Consider the following 23,407-nt stretch of genomic DNA (forward strand, 5'->3'; position numbering starts at 1 on the left):
GTCATACTTAACTAGCGTATTATCTTTGAGAAACGATTCTACTGTGTAATAACAATTTTCTATTAATAGGGGTTTCAGTTTATTGTTAAACATTTTATCATCTGGTTCGGCTTTGATAGCATTAGGGATATTATTAAAAATTTGTATACATTTGTACTGTGGTCCTTTTTTATACATAGCTAACGTAGATATTGGCAATAACAGCTTATTTCTATATTGGCTTCTAGTTTTATACGTATCGATTTTCGGTGGGAATAGTTCTTATGTTGTCTGACAAAAAGTGCAGCCTCCATTATGTATATTGAGGGTAGTGTCAACAGTTTATATTTGATAAAATGAGGGCGGCAGCTGTTAGGGATGTGTACATTCGCTAAGATTCGTATACACTTTTTTTGCAAGACGAATATTTCATTGGCATCTGTGCTATCTCCCCAGAGAAGTACGCCATATCGGAGCCCAGAATAAATATATGCAAAATAGACCGATAAAGCTGACTCAAAATCCGTGTTTGCTTTTAATATGCCAAGAGCGTAAATAAATTTGATTATTTTTGTTTTGAGGATTGATGATTGTAAGTAGGAACTTAGTTGCATAGAAAAACTTTAACAACAACAGCAGTTGTATGATAAATTAAGTATTTAGGTAAATAAATATCGCCGCAATAAACAGCTAAACAAACTTTATTGTAACGAGATTAACCCCCTTCATAACATAAAACTTTACAAGCCTTAATTAGTTAATATATGTTTAACCCTTTCTTATAAATACATAAGTCTAAATGACAGATAAAGACAAACGATTAGCTAATTGAGGTTTGTAGCGCGTCTATGAATAAAAAGTTGTCAGTTGCGTGTGTGTAGGTCGAGTTTATAAGTATGTATACATTTTTTCACCTTATTGCAAGGAATTAAAAGGTGCAAAAATGTATACATATTTATGAACTTGACTTGATTGAAGTATCTCAGGTACGACAGGTACCTGTATTAGTTTTCACAATAAATAAATATTGGGGACATCTTACACAGATCGAACTAGCCCCAAACTAAGCATAGCTTGTACTATGGGTACTAGGCGACGATATAAACATACTTATATAGATAAATACATACTTTATTAATTTATTTTTATTTTTATTATATACATGGAAAACCAACAGCTATAAACATTTCTAAAAACTACAATAGATTTACAACAACAACTTAACAATTAAAGTAAACTAATAAGTAAGTAGATATAGATTCCTACGCGTAATCATTCACATTTCTTACGACTATGCGTTCTCATTTTCTGTTATTGTTAACCAATCTGTTGTTTTACTGATAAGCGGTGAGAGTAAGTAATATGTGCGAACTAGGTTCCTTATTATACCCATTCGTCAAAACTGTGTCGAGAAACTCGATAAACGACATCGATAATCTGAATAAGTATAGGAAATTTATAGCCGAATTGAGATTTTAAAAACTTTATATTATTATTATCAATATCATCTATCGACAATTCGATAGACAGACATGCACTAAAGCAGATATGTTGATGCTAAGTACTAATTTAGGAATTAGTGATGGGTCTGTGAGCGTAGATCTCGCGATATGCTTCATAAACTAAAAAAAAAAAAAAAACCTACTTCTATGAGTCATTATCACAGCTCTCACATTGGTCTTAAGTGCCATGGACCGTAGCCGTAGGGTACTAGGTTAGGCACTAAAATCCTTTATCCCCATTTCCACGATTTTCAACATTTTCCAAAAAAGGAAACGACAAAAAAATTATATCGAAATACCGAACCTGAGGGCCTACCACGAAACACGTTCGACGTGTTGCCTCCCTATCACACTTACGTACGAAGTTACAAGTCCGACTGAGAGGCAACACGTCGAACGTGGTTCGCGGTAGGCCCCCTGCTCAGAAATTTTCACGAGAATCCGTAGAGAAATGCGACATGCAAAGAAGAATATACATACGAAAGCATTTTTGCCCAAGCTGAAACGGAGACCTTCGCTAAAGCTCGGCCAATTAGTGTGAGAGAAACGCCCTGAGATTCATGTCACGTTGGTATCATGTTTTTATTTCAAATTCGGCTCCTACTATAAACATAGTATTATTATTATTCGTAGCCTCGTAGAACAATGGAGTTTTTGCAATGTAATCTTACTATGTAAGTATCTAGTCATAATAGCGTTTGTTTAAAACTTTCATATAACTTAACCACAAACAAACTATGGTGAAAAACATTGTGCGTAGAAACGTGTTTATTAAAATTGTAAACGTGAGTCATACAAAACTGTTTTCTATTGACTACAATAAATAAATTATAGCTATGTCCGCCTTATTGGTTATTGCACATTGTACCTACAGTCAGCAGCAGAAGTAGCTAAGCGGGCCAGGTGTTCAAAACGATCTTGACGCGACTTTATTGTTAAGAGAATAAGAGCGTGTCAAGGTAATCATGACCACCTCGCCCGCTTAGCAACTTTTGCTGCTGACTGTAAATGAGCGTTTCTTTTATTTTTTGCCATTTTATATATTGTCACCTTTTTTGCCACTTTTGTGTTATTTCTAGTCAGAATCGCGAGCCCTTTTCATCCTTATAGGAGAAAAAAAATGTCCTAATATTTCCATAAATTTTTCAAGCTTTCCATTTTGTTACCGCGATACAAAGTGTATGGGGAAATGGTAACACAATAGGAAAAAAACTCTGGGTCATTTTTTTATCCCATTAGGATCGAAAGAGCTCGTGATTCTGAGTAGTAATAACACAAAAGTGGCAAAAAAGGTCACAAAAAATAAAAATGGCAAAATATAAAAGAAACGCTCAAATATGTACAAACAGCAACACTTCACTGTCCATCGGTAGACCTTATGCCTTGTGTATTAAGGTTCACAGACAGTCATTTAACAGTGTGTGCGATGGTACTATTAATCTACATTATCATTATAGTTAATTTAAATTAACTGAGTAAAAACACTCATTGAATTAAACAACTGTGTCACACTTGCCTTTGTTTTCAGATAATATGAAAGCGATAACTTGGTCAACGAATCATTTTATTGTTCCACGATTAGGTACCAAGTACAGTAAGTACATACATAGTTAAGCGGTCATCGAATATTTGAGTAGGTAAGTACTTGATAAGGTAGGTAAGAGTTAATTAGGGGAAATTAATTGTGAGATTATAAAGGTAATGTGTAAGAGGTAAGGCTAAGATAATGTGTTACCTACTTAATGAGAGATACATATTACTTAATTTAAATATATAATTAATAAACAAAATAAATACTTATATGGGAAGGTAATCAAAGAAAATAATAAGGACACAATCGATTTTAATTATATACTCTATTGATGCTATATGGGATCGGGAAATTAGAAAGATACCTACTTATCTACTTAATATATTTAACTTACCTAGTCCTACAGTCATAATAAAGATCCCTTAATTTTCAAACGCGTGAGATAAGTGGTAGGTATAATAATATTAAATCATTTGAAAGCAACAAATATACTTCAGCTTTATATTATATCTAAGTATTAAACAAAGCAATATTATGATGCCTATGTCAGGCGGTAGCTATGAGTATGATGAGTAACCGCAGTTACACACAACAGATCTGAGAATTACTAGCACGGATGCCTATGAGCATGGTATAATAATATACTCCGCCTGGTACTCCATTCCCGTCTTTTCTAGGTCACCTAACTGACACGGGCTTACGTCATCATGCGACAGCGCTATATGATAATATGCGATAGCGCTATATATAGTGGCCATGTTGTTGTGACGTAGCCCCGTGTCACTCTGGGAATGGAAGACCATGTTTTATTAGACTATGCCTATGAGCAAATTTGTAGTCATAACAACAACGGGAAAACGAGAATAGTGCGACTTTTAAATTTAGTGGGTAGTTTTGAAAACGGTTTACAATTGTACCAACGAATTTTTAATTTTCATACCTTATAATTTGGTAAATGATCATAAAAGCAGCTAGGTTCCCATGTTGGGCTGTTTCCAAAATGTTTATTAGCTACTAACCTAAACCACAGAATAAATAATAGTACTAGGTACAGAAGACTCACTCTCTAACAAAACGCGTCTGTTACGATCAGGACAGATATGGCCGCAAGGTGGCGACAGCGCCACGCGCGGCTTATGGCTAGCCACCAAAATTGGTGTGGAACGGATGTACTTTTAGCTACCTGTAGCAAAGCGACGAAAGCGCGGAGTGAGCCACGCCTGCCTAAGCTACTGACATGAAAAGTACCTAGTGTCCTTCAAAATCGTGGTCATCAAAATTCAAATGACCGTCTATCTTAATATCTGTTCGCTCTTGCTTCATTGGAGTAAAAAGATGAAGATACACAAATTTAGATTTTCAAAGTTCTCAGCCTGCCCCGGAATAAAATTAAGCAGTCACGACAGATCGACTTACGAGAGCCGGCCCTGGTCATGGTGACTAGTACAGCAGGCTAGCTTGGAGACAGTACCGTCTTTACCATAAGGGCACACCGGGCCCGTGCCCAGGGCCCCCATCCTCAGGGGGCCCCGAAGGACAGACAGTAACAGAAATTTGATTACCCATAATAAAATAGAAGATCATAGTAGTAAAATGTTAGTGTAATTCGCTTTGTTTACTTTCCAAAAGGGCCCCAAATTCTTGTGCCCCAGGGCCCCAGCATAGTTTAAGACTGCCCTGCTTGGAGAGAACACAACTGTTTCATAGAACTGTGGAACTTTGTTGGTTCAGCCGATCTATTGCTTTCCTATCTACTAACTACTTGTGTGGGGAGACACTCCTAACTTCGGGCAAACTCGGCTCCGTTCGCTCAGCATTGCTCCGAGCAATTATTAGGGTTGGCACCACTTGACGTCCCTTCGCGTGCACGACCACAGATAAAATAATGACTTGAATTTTGACAACCCTAAATAGCCGAAAGGGATAATGCCATACATTAGAAAGGGACAGCATGATTCGTCTCTGAATCGCTGTCAAACTTCGGTTTTGTAGGAAGTGTCCTTTCTATACGGTAGTATGTACTATTATTTTATTCTATGCTGACGCACTGTTCCTTTCCCAAATCCCGCGGTACTTAATTAGGGGCTGAGTAGGCTATTTAAAACAGTACTCATGTATTCGTTACACGATTAAAACTCCGCTTCAAGCCTAGACCGAGCTTACGTACTTAACATTTTAATGAAATGCGAAAAACGAATACTTTTAATGCCTCAGTCGACTGAGTGCTTAAATTAGCGCTTAGCGTAATGGGTGGAGTTTTGCAGTTGTAATGTAATGTTTTGTATTGGGTTTGAATTTTAAATCATTTTGAGAAGTTTTATGCGTGAATTTAATGTAAGGTATTTCGTTCAGTTCAGGTATCTAGGTACAGTCAAGTGTAAAAATATGGGTGCACACTGCACACATCATACTCAAAACAAAAATATGTCACATAGTTTTTATCTATGTCAGCGAATTAAGAACTATGGGACATATTTTTGAGTAAGTTTTATGCACCCAATTTTTACACGTGATTGTACCTAGGGTTGCCATATGGAAGAATTAAATGTCCTTATCAAACTACACAACGGGATTTAATCGCGTATTTAAGTTTTAAGATTTACCTCCGACGTTTCGAGGACGGCGTTGTCCCCGTGGTCTCGGAGAAGACTGGCTGAAGTTGACATCAACATCTTCTAGCCGCGCGAGTTTTTCGAACTACCCGCACTTGGTCTTGTTTATCAGTTTGAACGTTTTGCGCACTAGGGATGTTACTCTGTCGACACACAACACTAACGATATTCGATTTATCGACTGTCGATATTCGTTTCCGCTTACATTTACTAATGACTGGATTCCATGTGGATGAGATCTTAAAACCCTCGTCCCGATTAAAATTGCAATGTTTCTTGATTTCAATGGCTTCTCGCACTTTCCTACTGTAGAACTAGAAATGGCGATCCGTGGAAAGGATTTTAGGTTTTTTTTTTTCTTAAAACTTAAATACGCGATTAAGTCCCGTTGTGTAGTTTGATAATGTTTAATAATCGTGAAAGTTTAAATCAGTATTAAATGTCCTGATAAAAATCCGGACATTTCTTGTAACGGAGCTTTGGCGTAGCTTGAACGACGCCCCGGCGGCGTGCGTAAACTTTGTAATAAATATATCACGTAAACATTTTTCTTTATAAGGTCATTCCTAAAAATCCGGACACTTGCCAAGTCCGGCCGCAATCCGGACACTTGCCAAGTCCGGCCGCAATCCGGACAAAGGGTCAAAAATCCGGACATGTCCGGACGTACGGCAACCCTAACTGTACCTACATACTCCAGTAGATGAGTATTAAGACGGTTTTGACTTCGTATGCACATATATATAGAACATGGAACCTTCTTATTTTTGGTAAGGTTGGGTGGTATCATATCACCCTATAAAGGTAGAAAAAAAGCAAACATCCTTGTTTTAGTGTTGCATACTTATAATATTTTCATTTATCTTTGAAACGAGTTTACTGACTGCGATTTTCTGCAAAAGATTGATAATACAGGGTGAATTTTTTATCACTATAGAATTTAATCAGCCAGAATGTATGATACAGCCAAATTTTTCTTTCGCGTGTTCGGTATTTATTCCATAATAAAAGCTGTTCAGTATGACCTATAAATTCACTACACAGAGTATGTTTGAATTGTTTGATGATTAAAATGTCACCCTGTATGAACAATGGTTAATACATAAGTAGTGGTAAGTGAAACAATTTAATATTTAAATAACATTTTATTAATCCTCAATTTCATGTTTAATGCTTATAGGTATATACTACTACAGCTAATTCATCTATCCTATATGTATATCACAAAACATGACTGATCACTTGATTTTGACTGTCCAGTTCATTTTAAATTCAAGTACAATGTAAAATAAATAAATCATAAACAATACCATAGTGTTACATAAAGATTTAATGCATTATTTGAAAATCTTTGTCTAACTACGACTATCAGAGGCCAGGGTGCCTAGCCAAGGTGACAATTGCTTGCGCTACGACAATGAAACGCTTTGTGTCTCTATCACTTTTCTATATTAGTGCGACAGTGACAGATGCGTTTCGTCCGCTACGGAGCGTAAACGATTGGCTTGTTGGCTACGCACCCTGAGGGCCTAGCCAAAATGCCAATCGTTTGCGCCGTAGCGAACTAAACGGTAACGTCTCTCTATCATGCTTCCATACTAGTGCGACAGAGAGGCATTAGCGTTTCGTTCGCTACGGCGCAACGATTGGCATCTTGGCTAGGCGCCCAGTAAATAATAAAAACTTGTAATTTGTATACAAAGATGATGTCTTCATTAGTTTTGTTGAGAAACAAACGAAGAACAAGACGCGTTATGTGTAAATTATTGTACATGCCAAGAATTTAATTTCCTATCCGTTTTGTACTATGTCACAGTAATAACAGTATGAAGTGTCTAGCTACTTTCATATTGATTGTCACTGTGACAAGGTACGAAATGGGTCGGAAATTAAATTCTTTGACTGTACCTACAAATTGTACATGCCAAGAATTTAATTTCCTATCCGTTTTGTACTATGTCACAGTAATAAAATAACAGTATGAAGTGTCTAGCTACTTTCATATTGATTGTCACTGTGACAAGGTACGAAATGGGTCGGAAATTAAATTCTTTGACAGTACCTACAAATTGTACATGCCAAGAATTTAATTTCCTATCCGTTTTGTACTATGTCACAGTAATAAAATAACAGTATGAAGTGTCTAGCTACTTTCATATTGATTGTCACTGTGACAAGGTACGAAATGGGTCGGAATTTAAATTCTTTGTAACTACAAATTTGTTAAAAAAGTAGATGGCAATCTAAATAATTAAAGTTATATTTTTTATTATTTACTCGTCTCTGATAATATCTACATATAATACTTGCGTAAATTATGTTTTTGCCACATGTAGGTACAATAACAAAATACGATATCAAACCAAACAGAAACATTATGCATTAAATTATCTGGAATGCTGGCACTTATCAGTCGGGTGTAGCCATTTGATATGGGCATAGAGAAAAGAATATCAACATACGAAAAATAATGCAAAGTAATATAGCCTACAATCTTGTCATCTAAAGTAGATCATACTGCCAAGTGTTTTCCTTTTTAGGGTTCCGTACCCAAAGGGTAAAACGGGACCCTATTACTAAGACTTCGCTGTCCGTCCGTCCGTCCGCCCGTCCGTCCATCCGTCCGTCCGTCCGTCCGTCCGTCTATCTGTCACCAGGCTGTATCTCACGAACCGTGATAGCTAGACAGTTGAAATTTTCACAGATGATGTATTTCTGTTGCCGCTATAACAACAAATACTAAAAACAGAATAAAATAAAGATTTAAATGGGGCTCCCATACAACAAACGTGATTTTTGACCAAAGTTAAGCAACGTCGGGAGTGGTCAGTATTTGGATGGGTGACCGTTTTTTTTTTGCTTTTTTTTGTTTTTTTTTTTGCATTATGGTACGGAACCCTTCGTGCGCGAGTCCGACTCGCACTTGCCCGGTTTTATTTTCAAGGATATAGGCCCCGTGCATGAACTATAGGGGGCAGCATAGTAGCCGTCAGATTTTTGGCGCGAGGCGTAAATGTGTCGTTTATACTCCCAATGTAGCCCACAAGATGGCAGAACCTACTATGCACAAGGAAACGTACCGACGAGAACGGTAGATGGTAGCACTTGCTTTGGCAATGTACATGTGCACATATTTTTCCGATTCAGGCCACAAGATGGCAGACCCTCCAACGCGCACGGTCTATTGGGGGCGACCGATCAGACGAATCGCCTGATGGTAAGCAATCACCACAGACTACAGACACCGCATTACGAAGCGTTTACAAAGAGTACGAGGTCACCACACATATGTACAATTTTACTTCTAAAATGCTACGAATCCAGCAGCACAATAGAGTTGTATTATACGCTATTTAATACTATAATAACCGAAGAATACCCCTAAAGCTTAATAATTATAAATATTTTTAAAATACTCGAGTAGTGGTCCTAATTGTGGTGTGGGCGCAATTGAAATAAGCGGTCGCTCTGCCATACTAAATTTGTACGGGAGAGCATATGTGTGGTGACCTTGATTGACTTATGTGCTCCGTCTAGTAATTGAGGTGGTCTGTGGCACAAACCGTCGTCCTTGGACACCTGCAACAAGCAAGCAAGTGCTTTGCCGGCGTTTTAGACGGGAGTATGCTCTATTCTTGAAGGTTTGAAGATCGTATCGGTCCGGATATAACACGACAGTTCATTCCACAGCTGTGTGAGGCGTTTTGTAGTAGTTAGTCAAACTTTAGCGCGCGAGAACCTATTTATCCATTGATGTTCATATAGCACCATCTACTTAAGCGGTCGGAATTGCGGCTCCAATATTTTGCACTATTTTACGCATCTTAGTATTATTTTGTCTACGATATGGGGTCATCCATTAATTACATCACACGTTTAGGGGGAGGGAGGGGGTCAAGAAAATGTGACATGTTGTGACAAGGGGAAGGGGGGAGTCATAAACTTTGTGACGTCACTTTAACTTCATCAGTAACCGAAAATGTATTTAAATTATTTTATACGCTAATTATCATTTAAATTGTAATATATGGGACTACTACGGGAATAACATTGAAAATACGTGCTACCAAAACTATCTGTATTAAAGGAATGAACATCGCAAATAGACACATGTCAACAGAAGACTTATCATAACCTACATGCAGTATGCATACAACACACCCTCACACTTATTTTTAAGTAGGTATACTGCATTCCAGAATTATAACTACTTAAACATTAATAAACAAAACCTTATAATCTTGATGTCATTATAACAAAACAGTTTTAATCAATCTCTGGCATCGGGAAGTATCTAACGGGTTTTAAGGGCCGACCATAACTACTAGTACCCGCTTGAGCTCTCGGCAACGGTACCGCTTGATCAGCAGCGGCCGGCTCGGGCCCGTGCTCATGCGCAGCCGCGACACTGGCGCTTGCCGAAGCCGCGTCGACTGGACCAGGCACCTCACCACCAGACGTATCCCAATCAGGCCACACCAACCGAGTACCTGTACGATTGTGCACACTGTGCTTAATTTGGTCAACATGTTTTTTGACTAGGGTACCATCCGCCCTTTCCACCATGTAATTCCTAGAGCCTACTACCTCTTTAACTGTACCCTTTACCCACCTATCCGGATTGGCCTGCTCACGCATGTGCACTAGGTCTCCAACTTGAAATTGACGTTCGCGACCCCCAGCCGCTCGAACTTGCCGCTCCTGCGCGCGTTGCACAGTACGCTCACGCTCCTCCCCTCCACGAAGTAAATCTAATCGGCAGCGCAGCCTGCGTTTTTGCAGCAATAGCGCAGGAGAATCGCCCGTCGTGCCATGGATTGCGTTCCTGTAGGACATCAGGTATGCTTGCAAGGCTAAGTCGATATCGACCCCCTCTCGCTTTGCTTTCTTGATTGCTTTTTTACAGAGCTTCACGGCGTTTTCGGCAGCGCCGTTAGACGCGGGATGGTATGTCGGTGTAAGTATTTTTTCAATGCCGTTTGATTGCAAGAATTGATCATATTCTGCGCTACAAAATTGAGGGCCATTATCCGAAACAATCGACCTAGGCAAACCAAATCTAGAAAAAGTTTCACACAAAACTTTAATCACCGATGACGCCGTTGTCCTTGACATTCGGAAAATCTCGATCCATTTTGTCGTCGAGTCTACAATAACAAAAAAAGATTCGTTTTCAATAGGGCCTAAAAAATCAACATGTAGACGCGTCCATGGTTCTGTAATATACGGCCACGGCTTGGGTGGCGCCCTCGGCGGCGCGCTGCTCTCAGCCACGCACGCGGCGCACTCGCGGCACACGCGCTCCACGTCCGCGTCGATGCCGGGCCACCACACGTAGCTGCGGGCCGTGCTCTTCATTTTTACCATGCCGACATGGCCAACGTGTAGCTCTTGTAGAATGTTATTTTGAAAAACAGTAGGTACTATCACCCTGTACCCCCATAGTATACACCCGGCCTCCATATACAGCTCGTTTCTGCGGATGTAATATGGTTTAAGATTCTCATCATCGCAATAAGTCGGCCATCCCGAAGCAATATACATTTTAACTTTTACCAGAATGGAGTCTTTGTCCGTTGCTTTTTTAATATCCGTGCTTGTTATAGGTAAAAAGTTTTGCACGTAATTAAGATAAGTCACCTCCGATCGTACTGTTCTATCGGGTCCGGTTATTAATCGCGACAAGGCGTCCGCTCCATTTTCCTCACTCCGAACATACTCTATATCAAAATTATACCCAGACATGATCACCGCCCATCTCTGTAGTCGACTCGCAGCCATAGCAGGTATTCCGGCTTTGTCTCCAAAAATGGTTACCAGGGGTTTGTGATCCGTCTTCAAGAGAAATTTCCTTCCATATAAATACTGGTGAAATTTTTGAACACCATATATAATCGCAAGTGCCTCTTTCTCAATCTGCGAGTAGTGTTTCTCCGCTGAACTTAACACTCGACTCGCATAGGCGACAGGCCGCTCGCCGGCGGGCAGGCGGTGCGCGATCACGGCGGCCACGCCCGTGCTGCTCGCGTCCGTCGTCAGCACCAGCGGCAGCTCGCTAGAGTAGTGCGCCAGCACCTCACTCGACTGCAACATCTTTTTTATTTTCTCAAATGCGGCCTGACTCTCTTTACTCCAAACAAACTTGACATCTTTTTTGAGTAATTCATACATCGGAGATAATATTGTGCTCAAGTTTTTAACAAATTTTGCGTAGTACATTATCATTCCCAGAAATGATCGCAACTCTGAAACATTCTGTGGACTACACATTTTATTGATGACTTCTACTTTACTTGAGCTTGCTGATACTCCATCTCTTGAAATAACAAACCCTAAATAGGTGACCGACTCTGCGAAAAAAGTACACTTCTCTTTCTTTATTTTCAGACCGTACTTTAGTAATCTGTCAAAAACCTGACAAAGTATTTTTAAATGTTCATCGTCATTTTTCGCCGTTATGATCACATCATCTAGATAGACTCCGACCGAGGGTAAGTCAGCAAACATTTGTTCAAGTTTACGTTGGAAGATGCCAGGACTCGACGCGAGCCCGTAGACGAGGCGATTATACTGAAATAGGCCTTTATGGGTATTAATTGTGGTAAATTTCTTGGTATCATCCAACGGAAATTGCGCATAAGCCTGACTTAGATCGATTTTAGAAAATTTGTCCCCGCCATTTAATTTTACCAACAGATCGTCTATCCTAGGCAGAGGATACCTATCTATCTCTAGCCATTTGTTGAGCGTAAGTTTATAATCAGCACAGATACGAATCGAGCCGTCCGATTTGACTACTGGTACAATTGGTGTGGCCCAATCCGAACACTCGACCGGGGTTATGATGCCGTCACTCACCAGCTGGTCCAGCGCGCGGTCGACCGGTTCGCGCAAGGCAAATGCTAGAGGGCGTCGCGCCGTCTCGCAGCCGAAAGCCCACCGGCTCACCCGTGTAGCACCCCAGCCCGTCTTCAAAAACCTGCGCGTATCTGGAACTGAACGTGTGCAAATCAAATTTCCCTCCCGTAACAATACTATTACACGGGAAACTGTCGCGGTCCACAATACCGAGCTCTTCTAACCATTCGCGCCCGATTAAAGACGTCCGCCCGCCCTTCACGACATACAAAGTAAATTCCCGTACCTGATCCTTATATTTAACAACAGGCCTTATTTTGCCTACAATAGTTACAGGCGGGCCGGTGTAATATCTCAAAGACAGATTGGAATCTATTAAATCACAGTCAATAAACATTTCGCGATAGCAATCAAGACTAATACACGATATGCGACTACCGGTGTCTACCTCCATTTCCAACTGTTTATTATTAACAAGTAATGTTAAGATATATGGTTTGTAGTCTTTTGAGGGACTTATGTTATAAATTGAAGTAATTACCTCGACGCTATCGTCGGTATCCGAATCATTTACTTCTTCCACGTAATTGCCGTCTGCGTAACTCGCGCCGCCCGCGCCAAGTTTAGGGCACATTCTTTTAAGGTGGCCTTCCCGATTACATACACGACACACGTATACGCGAAATTTGCATCCGGCTGCATCATGTTGTCCGCCGCAAGCTCGACAAGTCGAGCGAGTCCAGCCGCTCCCGGCGCCGCGCCCGCCAGCCTGGCCCGCGCGCCCCCGGCCCGTGCCCGCCGCTCCCGCCGCTGCGCCCGGCGCGCCGTTCCCGCCGGCTGCGCCCTCGCTGTAGCGACCGCGCGTTCGCTCGCTGCTTGCCGCTGTCGCGCGTCGTCCCGCTCGTCCCTCGCTGCGGCGAGTTTCACTCGTGACAGCATGACATGCCACGGCACCGTCGTCGTTCGGTCGCTTGCCGTTCACCACTGCCGCCGCGTTCGTCTCCGCCGCTTCTAAGGCGGTGGCTAGTTTATAAGCTTTTGAGAAACTAACTTCATCTTCCGCAAAAAGTCTCTGTCTGATCATCTCACTAAACAAGCCACAGACAAGCTGATCCCTTAAATTGTCGTCTAATCCCGTCTTGAAGTCACACGTTCTAGCCAACTCCTTCAAAGCTGCCACGTAGTCCGATATAGACTCACTTTTAGTTTGCGTTCTTTGCCGAAACTTGTACCTCTCAGCTAATATGCTAGGCGTTGGCTGCAGATGTTGTAGCATAATTTTATTGATGTCATCATATTTCACTTCGTGTGGTTTCTTTGGTGAACAAAGAGTCACTAGCAGTTCATATGTAGGGCCGCCAATAAACGTAATTAGTGTAGCAACTTTCTTTGCTTCCTCGATATCATTAACAATAAAATATTGTTCAAGGCGGTCCACGTATGACGACCACTTATCTTTGTTCGCGTCGAATGGTTCAATTTTACCGACCGTCATTGCGCCCACACGACACCACACGCTTATGCACAATCCAACATCGAGAATAACATGAGTTCAGCTCGTCGCCAATGTAATATATGGGACTACTACGGGAATAACATTGAAAATACGTGCTACCAAAACTATCTGTATTAAAGGAATGAACATCGCAAATAGACACATGTCAACAGAAGACTTATCATAACCTACATGCAGTATGCATACAACACATAAATAACAAGGTTTTGGAGCGATAATCGTTTTTATTCCTTTAATTTTATTTCTTAATCAGTTTTGGGTTATAAAATTACTAATATTTCTTTGTCAAAAATATTTTGATAAAATATTAATACATATTTGCCGATTTCGTTGAAGAAATGTGACGTCACACCAGGGGGGAGGGGTTTGCCAAATGTGACCAAGTGTGACAAGGAGGGGGAAGGGGTCAAAAAACCTAGAAATTTGTATGACGTAATTAATGGATGGCCCCTATGGGGCATAAAAGCGCCAAGCAAATGTTGAAAAGATTATAAATGTCAATGTCTAATTTAATTAATAACTAAATATAAAGTAGAGATCACTATCTAATAAATAAAAAATACCTTAAATGTTAAAACTATGACTATGTAAATAAAAATATCTTCGCATTAAATAAAAAAACAGGTGTACAATTTTTTGCTGCCGAAGAGAGATACAATTTTGCAAAAAAAATGTTTAATTAATGTTTTAGTTAAACTATTTAATTGTTCATTTCATATACTGAAAATATTAATGTCTCGTTTTTTTACTGAAACGTGGGTAGTTTTTGCAAGGCGACATAACTCCATACAAAAAAGTTATATAATAATACAGTTTTCATACAGTTCAAAAACAAGGTTTTTCTTTAATTTTTTCGCATAAAACTACTTTATCCTCTAGGGTCAAAAAGGTTTAATGTCTTTTTTGCACTTATAGAGCCGAGACAGAGTGAAGATAAGACTTTGATTTTTCGGCAATCAATATAATGGTCCGTGAGCCAGTAACAGATGTATGACCACGTTCGTTCTCAACCCACCAACAGAGCAGCAGCTGACGTTCACGAGATGTCATCATACATCTCCCTTAATCACTTTACAGAGTTATCGCTTGGGAAGTAATTATTAACAAAATTTGTACCTGAAACTCACGGCAAACAACAGTTCGCAGACAAATAACTATTGATGCACTGAAATTTTAGTGAGATGTGTAAAAAACAAGTTTAGCAGTTTGATAACGCAAACAAAATGTAAGTTTTTTGGCACGACAGCAAATACAGTAAAATTTCAGTGCACCATTGAACATTCAAATGGTTCGCGTCCCGATTTGTGTACAAATCTGATTATGTTACCCCATTTACATTGTCTAGACGTCTACATTTTATCTCTAACTTTAAGTGTGACAATTTTACGCACAAAAGCAAACGAGTTGGAAATAAAAACTTTCCTATTTTAAGAGTCTAGAGGTATCCAAAAACGTAACAAATATAAGAGCCTCGGTAGAGAGTACCATTTTGTACCATTTGGAGTCGAAACTCTAGGTCCATGGGGTCCCAGCGCGCATAAGTTGTTCGCAGAAATCGCGAAGCGTCTGGTTGACGTAACTGGTGACCGAAGAGCTGGCGGCTACCTCGCACAACGTATCAGCATTGCGATACAGCGAGGGAATGCCGCCAGCATCCTTGGTACAATGCCTCAAGGGCCTATTTTAGATTTAAGTTAGTTATTAATTTCGTTTAGTAGTACCACTGTATATATATTGTATGTAAATAAATGATTTTTTCCATAAAAAAAATTAATAAAAAGAGGATCGGCTAACAAATCTAACAATCAAAAGTTACAATAGACGAGTAAAACAAACGGATATATATACTTCACATTTTCAAACACGCCTTTCTGGTAATTTGTAACAAGAATTACAGCAGAAATTTGCAATAAACACAGTACCTAAAACACTTGCAAAGGGAAAGTTTTTAAATAATTTTGATATGTCTTTTACTGCAGAGCTATACCAGGGATAAATTGTACAATGTTTTTACAAAAAAAAAACAACTTACAGACGCAACCAAATAGACGGGGATACGATTGAAAATTGAACTGTGGTGTTATGAAGGCGCTCGCTGATAGGTTGAGGGCGCCGCGGAAGCTGCCTAGAATCGCTCACTGTACGTCTTTCAAAATTCAACCGTATATTAAGTAGGATAAGGTAGAAAATTCCACGGAACGTGTAGTTAGATATGTCTATAAGTCGTACCGCGAGTTGGGAGTGAGCTGGTCCGTCTCGGAGTCGTGTCGTAGGTTGAGGGCGCTTCGGAAGCTATCTAGAATCGCTCACTGAACTTCATTCAAAATTCAACCGTATATTAAGTCGGATAAGGTAGAAAATTGCATGAATCTTAGTGGTGTACGTTTATGACTCGTACCGCGAGTTGGGAGTGAGCGGGTCCGTCTCGGAGTCGTGTCGTAGGTTGAGGGCGCTCCGGAAGCTGTCCCGGAGGCGCTCGGTGAACGTCTTGTAGTCTAAGTTGGCTTGCTGGCCGAAATCGAAGTCGGCTACTTCTATTGTGTATCTGAAACAAGTTGGAATAGATATTTTAATACTTACAATAAACTCTCGTCTCTCTCTCTCTCTCTCTGTCTCTTGTCCCGTCTATGCCTTTTAGTATTTTAGTTTTGTACGATTTTTTTTCTGCTATATATGGCACAACGGGGTTTGAAGCTACGATTTTAGACCACACACAAACAAAAGGTTAAAATGGTTTAAGTGATAGGTGGGATTTTGTAAGTTCGGATGCCATGATTCAAAATTTGAATCACGTTATTGACTTTTAAATTTTGAAATGTCTTTTTATGGAAGTCACATCAAATGTCATATCAGTTTATTTTTTGAAACTATTAAAACGATTAACCACTATGGAGTTTACCTAATGAGAGTAATGAGTCACAAACATGTGACGTCACGGCCAAGTTGTCTACTCTTTAGTTTATTTGGATTCCACGCGCGTCAGGTGACGTCTTTAGCGGTCAAAAGGGTTAAAGCGCATCGCGGAGAGAGGTAACAATATTTCATAGTTGTTTGACATTGGTATTTAGGTAACAGACACTTACTTAGAGCGATGCTGGTAGTAAGCAACGCCGAACACCACCAAAATGACGGCGAGCAGACAGAACACGACGGGCACCACGATCACAGACAGCTGCGCGTGTACCAACGCTGTAAAAAAAACATTTGATGGTTAAACATTTTTTATTACCTCAAGAGAACATAGTATATTATACACCATTTTGTGAGACTAAAATATCTATACGTTCGTATCGTCAGGCCAAATAATAAACGTAAGTGTACACGTTTAAATCCCGATTCAGTTTTATAAATTACTAGCGACCCGCCCCAGCTTCGCACGGGTTAACAAATTATATACCTAAACCTTCCTCAAGAACCACTCTACTGATAGGTGAAAACCGCATGAAAATCCGTTCAGCAGTTTTTGAGTTTATCGCGAACAAACATACAGACGCGGCGGGGGACTTTGTTTTATAAGGTGTAGTGATCTTTCAACGTGAGTCGTAACGTCGTAACGTATGTACTAGCTTGATAGCTTTTGAATATTACTTATGGAATATGGCACGATAATCGGTTTTTCCTAAGAGAATGTCAAACTTTACAAGCCGATATGATAGAACTCATATAATGACACCATTTAAAAACATTTACCTACCAAACATAACATTTACAATACATTTAATTTACATAACATTTTAAAATATATTTTTATAATATGTATGCTAGTTTTAAGGTATTTATGTACGGGCCACTAGTAGGCTGAAATAAAAAAATTCGTTTCATATAACAACATTTTTGCTTTAAAAATCAAACTCACCTTTATAAATATTAATTGTAGCCCTAGAAACGTTCCTTCCCATCTCATTTTCAATTATAACGACCACGGTATGCTGGTCGCTATCCAGAAAATACCGGACCAACGGGAACGTATTAACAACGGTCCTGGTCGTGACAGAACAAGTTTCGTTCCCAGTTATATTATATTCCCCCTTTTTGTATTGGGCGCAGAAGTCGAAGGGGGGTGAGCCGGTGTATTTGACCTCGAGGTTTAGGAGGTCGCCATGCTGGAGCCAGTTGCGGCCGGTGATGTTTATTTTGGAGATTGGTTCTGGAAATAGAATGATGGTGGGTTAGTGGGCTGCTCGAAAGTATTGAGGCATTATGTAAAAAAGAAAGTTTAGGCAAAGACACTGTGAGGCCCTGTGTACAAAATATAGTACACATTAATAATTTTATTTTGAATATTTATTGAACAATAGAATGCCCCATAAGAGAATATTGGAATCCTCCGCCTTCAGTAATAATTTAAATATACAAAAATAATTGTTCCTTAATTCAAATGGATTTGTAAAGTTATAATTCCTTATGCTTACCTCTAACTTTCAAAGTGGCTTGATAATGTCCATAAGTATAATGATCTCCAATAGGCACCACCGTATCGCGACAAATAAAATCTTTCACTGGACTCTTCCTTTTCGCCGCCCGCTTGGTTATATTATGAGCTGGTATCACTTCACCCGGTTTTTCTGTCGTCGTCGTTGTTGTTGTTGTTGTTGTTGTTGTAGTTGTTGTAGTTGTTGTTGTCGTTGTTGTTGTAGTTGTTGTTGTTGTAGTTATTGGCGGTAAAGGATCGTTGTTAGCGACAACTAGCACGTCAATGTTGTGTTCGCTCATAGTGTCATGATATGTGTTGTCTAAAGACATGGTGGTTGTCTGATCGATATATTTGCAGTCGATGAACCAGTAGGTGATGACTTGGGATGCGTTGGCCTTGAGGAAGTCCATCTCTGCTTGGGGCAGTTCTATGGAGTGATGGACAGTTTGGTTGACGGCTACGAAGGTGTTTGGGCGGATGACGTTATTCTGCTTTAGAACAAGTCCGCCGTGTAGGGTGTCTGAAAATTAAATAACTTTCACTTAAAACAATATATTTAAGATATATTTTTAGGTAATTATTTTGAAAAAGAACCTTTTAATGTAATATGGCTTTTAGACAGTCATAAAATCATTTTAATAAGTCATAAAATGCTTGAAATGCCTGTCTAAAGATTCCAAACACCACTGCTATATCGTGCGCGGTGCATCAATGTGAATCAATTGACTTAAACAATGATTTTAAATAATAAATATTTAATAGCGTTCATATTGTTTAGAATTTAAATGTTTTTTAGTAAATATTTATTTTCTTCACGTTGGTGTGCCAAAAAAAAAACATTTTCCGTGCCTAGATGTTTCGACTTTTGAACTACGCTACGGTCGTGGTTAATTTGTGAATATTTCGCTTGCTCAGGTATCACATTAGCACGAGGAGTTTAACAACAACTTTGCCCCCTTGTATGACAAAATATAACTATTATGCGCTTCTTTATGAAAAATAAATAATGTAAGTGGCATCTTAAAATACCGCAATTTAATCAATTACGCATATTAACTCACATTTATAGACGAGTCTAACGCGAATTTTATTCAGTTACCTTGATTTACCGACGAAAAAAAATACGAAGAAAGAATCAATCACGAAAAAAAACAATCAAGCAATCAATCAATCAATTGAAGTAATCAATTACGAGTAATAAATAACGTTTGGCCTCGCGTTATAACATTATTTAATTTTCATTGCCGGCACGAGAAACCCCGAATGCAAATTTAACTATCATCTGTCTGGAAAGTTGCCTTTACAAGGTCTGTAATTAAACATCCGTTTGACACACTTCGGGAAATACCAATTTAAGTTATAATACTAAACTAAAGGGAAAATATTGTATTAAAAGTTAACGGTGGCAAACAAGAGTGCACCCTGCCCGATGTTAAGCAGCGACCGCAGTCTATGGGCGCTCGCAAGTTGCAAGTGGAGTTATGCCGACTACGCTTATATTAAAAGCTACAAGCATTTATAAAACAAATCACTTAAAAAGTGAAACTACATTCAATCTTATAACACGGGATCAAGATCTAGAACGAATGCAATGTCAGTGGGGGGACACTCCTCCTTTCGGGCAAACTCGGTTTTATTCGGCTCAGCATTGCTCCAAGCAATTATTAGGGTTGGCACCATTTGACGTCCTTTTGCATGCACAGATAAGATAAACTTAAATTTTGACAACCCTAAATAGCCGAAAGGGATAGTGCCATACATTAGGAAGGGATAGCATGATTCGTCCCTAAATCGCTCTCAAACTTCGGTTTGTAGGAAGTGTCCTTTCTGTACAGTTGTACTATTATTTATTTAGTGGCAATGTTCCCTGTAAATCTAATAAAAGTAGGTATACAAGTTTTCAATACATTGAAAGTCGTGAATAGAATGTCACTTGATAGGTTAACACTGATAACAGCAATCGTGCGTGCAATGTGAACTGACTCATTTATGACGCATGTTGTGTTATATTGTTTACTATTTTTAAACCGATGTAAACACACATGTGGAATTGTATATCGTCGTTGCGCTTACCAAATCTTATATGTGCGAGATCTTAATCAAATGAATTAACACCTTATGTATTTTGTTGCTAGGTAACTATTTGTCAATCAAAAATCGAACACATATCAGCTTTGAAAAGCGCAACGACGATATAGTACAAGTAACTCGTCAATAGGATATTTGCCTATATTTAAAATAAATTATTTTACACCCTGCAAGAAATAAAGCACCAGAAGATTAATAGAGAGCAGATCAGCAGTTATTTTTAGGCCCCTAATAAACTATAAAGAGTAGGTTATTTGAGCGTGACGTCACATGCTATAGTTCGTTTTTTTTAGCATTAGAAAGAACTTGTAAGAAGGTAAGCGATCTTGACATGTCTTTTAATTGAAAAACGCTTTATAAAAATCAATAACTATTACTTATGAAAGCAGAAGAATATAAAAGATCGTATTAGATTCATAATTGTTACATATATGCTTAACTTATTTTTAAAATATGTTTTTCAATTAAAAGACACATCAAGATTGTTTACCTTATTTCTAATGCTAAAAAAAACGAACTATAGTGTTTCATATAAATGCCATAGTAGCAAAATCGTTTCGACAGTTCGAAAAAAGCAACTGATTTGACTAGTAGTCAAATACCCTATTTCCAAAGTATATATGTAGGTATGTCAATGTCATGTAGAATTATACGATTTTGGGAATTACCCAACACTTAGAAGTGACTTGGTTATACCCAAAATAGACCTTAAATACTTAAATAGATAATACATACTTCGTTTTTTTATGTAGTACAATAAGTTCACAGGACATAAATGACATTACTTAGATAATTAAATAACATAATTCATCAACTAATTTTCATGAAAAATACACAAATGTTTGCCGTTACAAAATTAAACCCAAGAGCATGGCCTCTTCTTTTTCCCTGTGCAATATTCAGAAAAAAAAACACAAGCCACAATAAAATATACAACCCCCTTGAAATTTAAAAACTAATTTAATTCAATAATTTACCTGTAAGAGTGAAGTCATTGCTCGCTCTAGCAATCTCAATGTACATGTTGATGATATTGTAGAGCCTCTTTACGTGGACTTCTGCTGTGTACTGGCGAGCAACATACAGATTCCGTTTGTACTCAACGGTCCAGTTTACAACACCAGTTGTGGACATGAACTGTAACAAGTAAACCATTTAAAAACTATACCCTATCTATGGATCTTCTTTCTTCTACAGAACCTCAGGCTGCATATCATGACCCCATAAACAATTTTTTATCAGGCAGATATGTCTGCAAAAGATACTAGTAATAGTAATAATTTTTATCTTAAACCCCAGTATTTATGCCATCGCTTTCACCCAATAGCCTAGTTTATTTTCAATTCCCATCAACTCTCAATAGTCCTTACACCCTGGCGGGTGCTATGTCTGCAAATGTCCCATGACAAGGGCAAGGGCAGCTTCGGTGTACCCCTTACATTTCATTAAAGTCTCAACTGATTGAATAGTTTTTTTTGTTTTGTTTGTTATTCAGTTTTAGGATTTTTTTTAAATGGCAGAGCCATACATTTATTCCGTTTTAAGTTATGCTCGCAAGCTCCACAGCTCACAAAGCCACTAGTGTGTATAACTAACAGACATCACTATTAATTAATGCAGCCAATCTGTTTTTCTGTGGCTAATCCAAAGGGCCTTCTGCGAAATTTTTTCATGGTAGGGCCTCTTGTTTGCATATATCTGTGGTGGTGATTCCTTTTTTGTATAGTCAGCTGCAAAGACATCTGACCTTCTGCATAGAAGTTTATTTAAGGGGGAGGTATCTTTACATCTGACTAAGAGTTGAGACTTCGATTTTAAGCAAAATATGAAGATTCACTGACAACTACAACTCACCTCAGCATCGTTAGTGTAACCGCTGCTGTCCATAAACACATACTTCAGGTTTTCCCCTATACAACCCTGCGACAAGCTGGCCGTGAACGTGATGTTAGAACCACGTACCGCCGGCCCATTATTCGATAACGACACCTTGCACGGCGTCACTGTAAAATAACCATTCAATATGATTAATAGTTTCAATATAATCACAAATCTTTAATAATAACCTCTAAATAACAATATACGAACATAACATAAAGAATAATAGTGTCATACCCGTGTTAACGAAGATAACTAAACAAAACAACAGGACGGTGCGAGCCATGTTGACGAAACTCCACTAATATTTGAGTACTTCGGGACATGAACGTTAATAGCACGGTAATTGTATCACTCTTTTTCAAGCCATTTGCAACTTGATATTTGAAAAAACAATGAAAATTACAAAATATATTTACGACTAGCAGCGAAGCAAATTTAGTTTGTCTGCGTTGTCTTATCTTCTCTTTCTGTCAAGTTGTCAACAGAAAGTCGGGCTGTCAAACGAAATGAAACGCAAGACAATCTTATGAAAAAGGCCCCAGTCTATTTAAGGTCTATATTTAACGGTTAGAAAATCTTTAATCGTATAATCGAGTTAGTAGAATCGAATCATTTAAAAAATAAGGACTGTACAGTTGCAACAATTTGATGTCGGTTTTGTTTGTCGAATGTTTGTAAGTTATTTAATATCAGATTCTTTTTTTTATCTCTATGTAACTTAGTAATACATAATATGTATGTTCAATTATAAAGATAAGTGTGTAATACAATAAGTGTACCTACTAATTTTATGATACTGACTGATACTGACAACATATATGTACCTAATTAACAGTATAAGTGCCTTGGCTTGAGCTGTAAACTTATACATAGTGTTTGAATAAAGAATAAAGAATAAAGTAAGGCCAAGCGCGCACCACGATTTTAATTTTTACGACACGATTTTAGAATCGCGCTGTAATAAATCGCAGAAAATTCACTGCGCGCACTGCGATGAAAAGTCGACGATTTGTTCATTCTCAACAT

At 38.7% G+C, this 23,407-nt stretch overlaps 1 protein-coding gene across 1 annotated transcript; it reads right to left on the reverse strand.

The window, feature by feature from the left end:
- Positions 1 to 15,765: 15,765 nt before the first annotated feature.
- Positions 15,766 to 22,863, reverse strand: LOC134791269 (uncharacterized). Its single transcript, XM_063762254.1, has 7 exons — positions 22,616 to 22,863; positions 22,355 to 22,503; positions 21,478 to 21,637; positions 18,411 to 18,932; positions 17,855 to 18,145; positions 17,082 to 17,187; positions 15,766 to 16,543 (listed from the first exon to the last, which is right to left on the reverse strand). Exons 1-7 carry the CDS (start codon positions 22,662 to 22,664, stop codon positions 16,384 to 16,386), a joined length of 1,437 nt encoding a protein of 478 aa, XP_063618324.1. The 5' UTR covers positions 22,665 to 22,863; the 3' UTR covers positions 15,766 to 16,383.
- Positions 22,864 to 23,407: the final 544 nt, after the last annotated feature.

This window comes from Cydia splendana, chromosome 6 (genome assembly GCF_910591565.1).
Source record: "Cydia splendana chromosome 6, ilCydSple1.2, whole genome shotgun sequence".
Classification (NCBI taxonomy): Eukaryota; Metazoa; Arthropoda; class Insecta; order Lepidoptera; family Tortricidae; genus Cydia; species Cydia splendana.